Raw genomic sequence first — 7,575 nt, forward strand, 5'->3', positions numbered from 1 at the left:
CTATGCTCTGCCTTTTGAGTCCTTCAGCTCCCCAAGTTATACAAGTTCAGGAGCATATAAACCAACAACCTATATTGATTCTAAACCTTAAGAAAACCATTCCACATCCTAGTTTGGACCATAGAAAATAAATAAATCCTTCGGGTACTAAAGGTAAAATGAAACTTGGAATGTCCTTATACTTATCCATTTAACTTTTGAGAGACGAACCATTTCCTTCGGGTACTAAAGGTAAAATGAAACTTGGATACTTATCCATTTAACTTTTGAGAGACGAACCATTTAAAAGTCTAAAATAAATTGTAGGGACCTTCTTGAGAAGCTTGCTCTTTGATATTGTTGAAAAATGAGCAGAGAAGTTCCCATCAGTTTCTCTCACAAAAATCCTAACAATATATAGTAAATATCATCTTTTATACTTTGCATAGCTATATCCAAACAGTGATAAGTTACTTCAGGTGATAGGGTTTTATTAAACTGTAGAAGAAAGAACTGCCAACCATAAACACAGGATAATAAATCCAGAATCCTCACAGAAATGGTTAGGCATGACTAAAGAAAACTTGCCCTCGCCCAGTTTTTCCTTCAATTTATGACTGAGCTATATACATATACTCCATTGATAAAGCTTGCAGCTCAGCTCCGTTTTTGTAATCTATTGACACTGTCAGCTTTCAATTTTAAGAGCATCATGAGAGCTGATGTTCTGTTGTGGCCTCTCTAATGCAAATAAGATATGATGAATAAACGTTCCTCTTTCTAACGCAAATTATCATAAAAATTTGGCGTTTCTTTAAAATTTGGGATGTGGAGGCAACAAGGCAATGTAGGTGTGAACCATGAACAGGTAGGTGTCATAATCATCTAGTCAAATAAAAAAGTATAATTACCAACTTCTTTGAAAAATTACGACAGACAATAGACAATATGCAGCTCCCCCACTAAATCACCCTCTCATGGCTAAGGGAATGTTCTTTTAACATGAGGGTGGGGTGGGAGACAAACCTGTGGGTGTTTCCTAGTCTTTTACTCTGAAAACCAAGATAGCGGCCAGAACCAATGAAGTGATCTTATGCACTTCATGTTAATTTCTGAAGTGACAATATAAAAATTATGCAGCACAGCCGCCATTTCATTGTCCTTCCATGCCAGTGGCCTTCCATTGACAAGAAGGTGTCTGGCAGACAACTTTTTGAGGTTTTCAGCCTTTTACTCTACTGAGAACGAACAGCTGCAAGAACAAGTGAAACCAATATTAAAGCAAAATAGGTAACATGTAATTTTAAAAGTTAGATACATGTAAAAGGCTGAAAAACATCAAAACTACATGTTAGAAATGATATAGATGGAGTGTGCTCTTTTGCTCAAGTAGTTTCAAAATTACATGTATATTGTAATACTTCAAATATATAAGCTTTTAATTAGATGTAAGCTCAAAAAGTAAAACCTGCTTCACTTAGATCATGCATACAGGGTTGATATAAACTCACACATTTTTATATGAAAGTTGGAATGCTTATGAGAATCTATGATCTTTAAAAGACTTAAAGATGCTTTCAGGCCATGTTTCTAACAATTATTTAGTGAATATTACAATAATTCAAATTTTCTTAATATGATGGTAACACTTCGGTTAAGACTTGTTAAAGTAAAACTTTTTTTTTTTTTTTTTAGTTTAGTAAAATAGTAGCATTTGGATGCATTCAAAGCTTGGATAATGTACACAGGGCAGGAAATCATAGATTGGGGCCAGATTGGTGTTAACAATTATCATATAAATATTCCTTTGAATTATGTGAAGTGCATGTTAACATCTTATAGAATTTTGACATAAACTGGATAATCAATCGGAACTTATGTTGCATGGCCTCAAGCTTTTATAGGGGTTATTTTTATTATGCCCTTTCATATTACTTGAATGATTCTTAATATATAATGATAATTATTGATTTTGTTATAATCAATTAGAAGTGGGTTGTTCCTGAATATTCAAATGAACATTAAGTGCAGTATTACATGAAAAGTTTCGATATTGAAATGTAGACTAATTTGTGAGAGTTACTACCTATATTTAGCACCGACACTTCTAAAAATATGGCATACCCGTGTCTGACACGTACAGGATACTTACACATGTCCACCATAACTAATGAAGTGATCTTATGCACTTCATGTTAATTTCCGAACACATTCTAGATAAGCCTCGACACCGTATGGGATATAGCCCTAATTATACACCAAAGTTAGAAATCTCCTTTCTCGTCATGTCAAATTTTCATACAACATTCGTCAAAATCGAGCATCGAAAGTGTAACCAGCATTTGTCAAAGCTAGGCATCAGTATTTATCTATGTTCGTTGAAGTTGAGCATTAAAGGTCCATCTTGCATTCGTCGATGATTTTGCATTCGTCGATGATTTTGCATTCGTCGATGATTTTGTATAGGAAAAAACATATCATGGTCCTATTCCTTGATTTACAAAATCATAAATATAATAAATTTGACATTTTATGCTACAGAAGTTGTTTGCATGCTTAAGCATAAATGAGTTCTCACATGTATGATTTTTTATATTTGGTTGGACATCATCATTGGCTATTAGAGTAATGCAAGAGAAATCATATTAAGTGATTATTGAATTTAATGTGTTTGTTGGATAAAACAACTATTGAGATATCTAAGAGTGATATTTATGAAAATCATTTCATCAAATAAACTGTTGGGAATTCTCACTCAAAAGTATCCCATGGATGTTGTATTATTGCAAACATTCCATCAAATAAATGTGTTAGGAAAGCTCAACCATTAGAACACTTGCTAGATGTGATTTTTAACAAATGTGTTGGGAATTCTAACTCAAAAGTATATAATGGATGCTGTATTATTACAAATATTCCATCAAATAAATGTGAAAGGGAAGCTCAACCATTAAAAGACTTGACAGAAGTGATTATTATCCATCTTAAAGGCATTAGAAAAGCTAGCATATTAGGGCACCTAATTGTGGTAAAATTATTAAAGGCATTCCATCAAGTTTAAATGTCAAGAAAGTTTATTAGCAATGGCTCATAAATTCGTCCCTAAACCAATTCCAACGATAGGTCAAAATACCAAGCCTCACTATAGATCATGTGCCTAACAACGTCCATTAAGACACTAGAAGAAGTCCTAATGTCCTACCTTGAGCATGAATGGGGTGGTCCTTCACAGATCTTGAATTGAGTCTGATGTGCTTTAACTAATTTTTTCAAGCTTCACTTTTTAAGAGAAATAATTTCAAATTTACAAGCTTTGATGAATCCTTTTAAAAAGGTTCTCTAATTGGAGAGGCAAATTAGCACATTGGCTTTAATTACATAAAAGCTCAAATTGCCAACTTCAATTAAACTAGTTGAAGTGAAAGTGGGTGAATGAAATCAATCACTTTGCAATATATCAGCCACCAACCAACTTGCAGTTGGTCTATTGAGCCAATTGATGAAAGCCGCGAACAAATTTAGGTTTAAATTCAACATTAATTTATTTGAACATGTTTATAAAGTGGGGCAAGCAAGCATCAATTAGGTGTCTAGACTTTCTGAAATTAAAATTTCAAAATAGGTATAATCCCTGTAATTGTAAGGAGACTACATCATTTTGTACTTCATGATGATTTAAAAATTTATTCGAGAATCACATAAAACTCTTCTCCAACTGCAAAATGATTAATTGATCAGCGCTAACTAGGATGACATTGTAGAAAGTGTGGCCTTTCTGTTGCTTGTGTATTTCTCTCACCTCTTGGGTGCATCCTTGCTAGATTAGCATAGCACTTCTCCACAAAATAAAATTTGTTACATAAAACTTCATACTGATCTTAGGAAGGACTTTTTTAACTAATTGAATGCGATGAGTAAAATATTTCACTTCACAAGGAAAAGTATCAGTCAAGTTGCCTTGCCATGCCTCATAAAATGAAGTGAATTAATGAGGTTATGGGGCTTCACCTGATTGAGGAAGATTGAGATATTGAGGACATCCCAAAATGGAGCTTGACGCAAGGATCTAAGCACATTAAGGAGCTGAATCACAATGAAGACCACCAACTTTTTTTATCTTATTTCCCTTCCCGCCTCTCTCCATTCCCTCTATTGTTTAGTCAAAGAAATACTATTGCAATTTTTATAGGCATACTTTCAACATGCATACACACTTACAATTATCACTTATGGCCACAACAAATATTCATAGAAAGGTGCACTCCAAATCTATAAGTCCATTTTGGAGTTCCAAACTTGGACCAAAGGAGCTCTACAATACCCAAATGCATAAGTGGCAAATCTATTAAAAACCAAAAACTATGCCCGAAGTAAGGCCAACAATCTGAGGGCACAGACAGTTTTTATTTTTATTTTTTTTTCTTCTTTGTTTTCTCCCAATAGATGTTCTAGCACTTCTAATAATTAATTAGCAAACAATTTTCTGATATCAAGTTAAAACACGTAATGCCGAAATCAGAATTAGAGCCTCATATATATTTGCAGATTGTCCAACTAAGAACAAATCAATCATTAGTTTACACTAGTAGCTTAATGTAAGAATATCCTGACCTATAAACAGGAAAAGAAAACGAGTCTGTCCTTCATCGCAATTTCTCCTTCCCAACGGACTTCTTTGCAGCCTCCTTGACCTTCTCAATGTAACCTTCTATAGGTGGAGTGAGGGTAGCCATGAACCTATTTGCCGGAAAAGGGGTGAAGTCCGGCACAAGCGCCGCCACCTGCAGCTTTTCTGGCAGCGCAGCTATTGCCTCCTTCTTAAGCCTCAAAAGTGTGGTCTCCGCCGCCTGACGAGCACGATGCTTCCGCATCAGCACGCGGCTGTACTCCTTGGCCAGCCTTCGCCCGTCCTCGATTGTGAGCTTATACTCCGGGATCTTATCAGCGTCAACTAGGCCAAGCGAGATGTAATCAAGGCCAGGCGTGCCCATGAGGAAGGGCTCGTCATGGGATGCAGAGGTTGCCTTTTGCTTGGCCTGTTCAAGCTCTCGTTGGCGTTGTTTGCTGATGAGGCCGAGCTTCTCGCGCTCGGCCTCGCGTTGGCGATCTTTCGCGGAAAGGTAGCGTAGAGGGGTGGGAGCGTTGAGACAGGACTCGGCCAAGCGGGTGCCCTTTGCCCTTACCCTTGCCCTTTGCTGTACCGCTGACAGCGAAGCGCTGGATTAGTGAGTGGGAGGAGGAGGAGGTAACGAGAGCTCTCAGGTTGCGAAACATTGCGTAGGAGAGATAATCGCACAGCGGCGGCGGAGGTTTTAGGGTTTTACAGAGATGGCACGGAGGTAGAGGCTGAGCGCGCGGCGTTGAGCATTTTTTTTCGTTATATTATAAAATTGGGGTATTCTCACTTTAAGTGACCAAAATATTAAATATAATATTGTAATTATTTATATTTAAAAATTAACATTACAATTTACAGCCATCATCCATTACATACTGCTAAATTTTGGGTGTGATTTAAATTTTAAATTTTATGTTTGGATGGCTAAAATATTGAATTTAATATTTTGAATAATTTGTATTGTATAACAGGATATTGAGACAAAACAAAAATACACGACAAATGAAATTGGTCTCATTCAAGATGTGCAGGATAAGTCAACAAGCTAAATTAAATAATCTTAATGTCAGAGTTAGGAAACCATCACACAGCTCCGTCGGGTCGCTCGCCTAATTGGAGGTCCGACCAACATGGATTCCGAACGAAAGATGACCACAAGATGGGTCGAACAAGAGACGCCTTCATCACTCAGCGAATGAGACGGACGGACTTGAATTTGAGAGGAAGCCATAAGCATACTCGACTGAGGAGCCTCAATATTATCTTCACATGTTTTCGACTTTCATCATTGAACGAAGAAGTATAAATCAACAAATAGGGACCACTGTCGTCAGTGAATGATTACTTATTAGCATATTTAAATGTATTTAACAAATAACCTTGGTGCCCCTACGTTTCTTTATACAAGGGAGTCTAAAGCTAATTATATATTAAAGGTATCTCTCATACCTATTAGTAGGAGACCATAGACACTCATTTTAATTTTCTTCTCCTCTCTCTTACATATTTTGCATGCTCCAAGTATGTAAAAACCCTATTAATTTTTTGTTATTTCGTGAGAATTTTAAAAAAGATTGCAAAAGGATGGTAATTTTATAAATAATGATATTTGGAATGCTTTATATGTAATTGTCTTTTATTTTTATTTTGGAAGCAATGAAGCCTTTATGGTGTATTAGTAAGTTGAATGTGTGAATGAGAGAATGTTTTATTCCATCTATATAATTATTTAAAATAAAAGGTTTGTATATTTAGAGGGTAAAATTTAGATCTTTAGCTTATAGAATTTTATATTTACTTAGTTGTTAGTCAAGTTCCATCTCAAGCATCCATTCATTGCTACTCAAAAAATTGAAAACCTCAACAATAAAAAAGGGGTGAGAGGAAAATGTATCAATCTTGCTAGGAAAAGACATCGATAAAATTGACATGTGCAGGAACCTCGACAATGAATAAAATGTGAGAAAATTGTTACAGGGATGCACCTGGAAGTAGGGGCGTCAATTCGGGTCAACGGGTCGGGTTCGGGCCCGACCCAAATAGGCTTCACCCGAACCCGATCTGAAAAATAAACGGGTCTTCAACTAAAACCCGAAACCAAACTCGACCCACTAACCCAAACTCGACCTGAACTTTTGTGCTTATTTGGGTCATGTTTGGGTTTCAGGTTCAACCAGAACCCAACCAGAATAATAAACTGGTCAAATTCTATAGCTAAAACCCGACTTAAAAAATATTCGGGTCAACCCTAACCCGATTTTTTCAAATAGAGTTCTACTCGTATTGACGTGTTATCAAGTTAAAACACGTAATGCCGAAATCAGAATTAGAGCCTCATATATATTTGCAGATTGTCCAACTAAGAACAAATCAATCATTAGTTTACACTAGTAGCTTAATGTAAGAATATCCTAACCTATAAACAGGAAAAGAAAACGAGTCTGTCCTTCATCGCAATTTCTCCTTCCCAACGGACTTCTTTGCAGCCTCCTTGACCTTCTCAATGTAACCTTCTATAGGTGGAGTGAGGGTAGCCATGAACCTATTTGCCGGAAAAGGGGTGAAGTCCGGCACAAGCGCCGCCACCTGCAGCTTTTCTGGCAGCGCAGCTATTGCCTCCTTCTTAAGCCTCAAAAGTGTGGTCTCCGCCGCCTGACGAGCACGATGCTTCCGCATCAGCACGCGGCTGTACTCCTTGGCCAGCCTTCGCCCGTCCTCGATTGTGAGCTTATACTCCGGGATCTTATCAGCGTCAACTAGGCCAAGCGAGATGTAATCAAGGCCAGGCGTGCCCATGAGGAAGGGCTCGTCATGGGATGCAGAGGTTGCCTTTTGCTTGGCCTGTTCAAGCTCTCGTTGGCGTTGTTTGCTGATGAGGCCGAGCTTCTCGCGCTCGGCCTCGCGTTGGCGATCTTTCGCGGAAAGGTAGCGTAGAGGGGTGGGAGCGTTGAGACAGGACTCGGCCAAGCGGGTGCCCT

General features: G+C 37.5%; 1 protein-coding gene and 1 pseudogene across 1 annotated transcript in view; both read right to left on the minus strand.

Moving 5' to 3' along the window:
• Positions 1 to 1,148: 1,148 nt before the first annotated feature.
• The window catches only part of LOC110025578, a 6,682-nt gene continuing 255 nt past the window's right edge, over positions 1,149 to 7,575 (minus strand). Inside the window, exons 2-3 of the mRNA XM_020726133.1 lie at positions 7,014 to 7,573; positions 1,149 to 1,231 (exon numbers count right to left, since the gene is read on the minus strand). Coding sequence (XP_020581792.1) covers positions 7,046 to 7,573 — 528 coding nt within the window. The 3' untranslated portion in view covers positions 1,149 to 1,231; positions 7,014 to 7,045. The remainder of the gene's footprint in view (positions 1,232 to 7,013; positions 7,574 to 7,575) is intronic.
• On the minus strand, positions 1,150 to 5,351 carry LOC110025583 (annotated as a pseudogene).

This window comes from Phalaenopsis equestris, unplaced genomic scaffold (assembly GCF_001263595.1).
Source record: "Phalaenopsis equestris unplaced genomic scaffold, ASM126359v1 Scaffold000304, whole genome shotgun sequence".
In the NCBI taxonomy this organism is placed as follows: domain Eukaryota; kingdom Viridiplantae; phylum Streptophyta; class Magnoliopsida; order Asparagales; family Orchidaceae; genus Phalaenopsis; species Phalaenopsis equestris.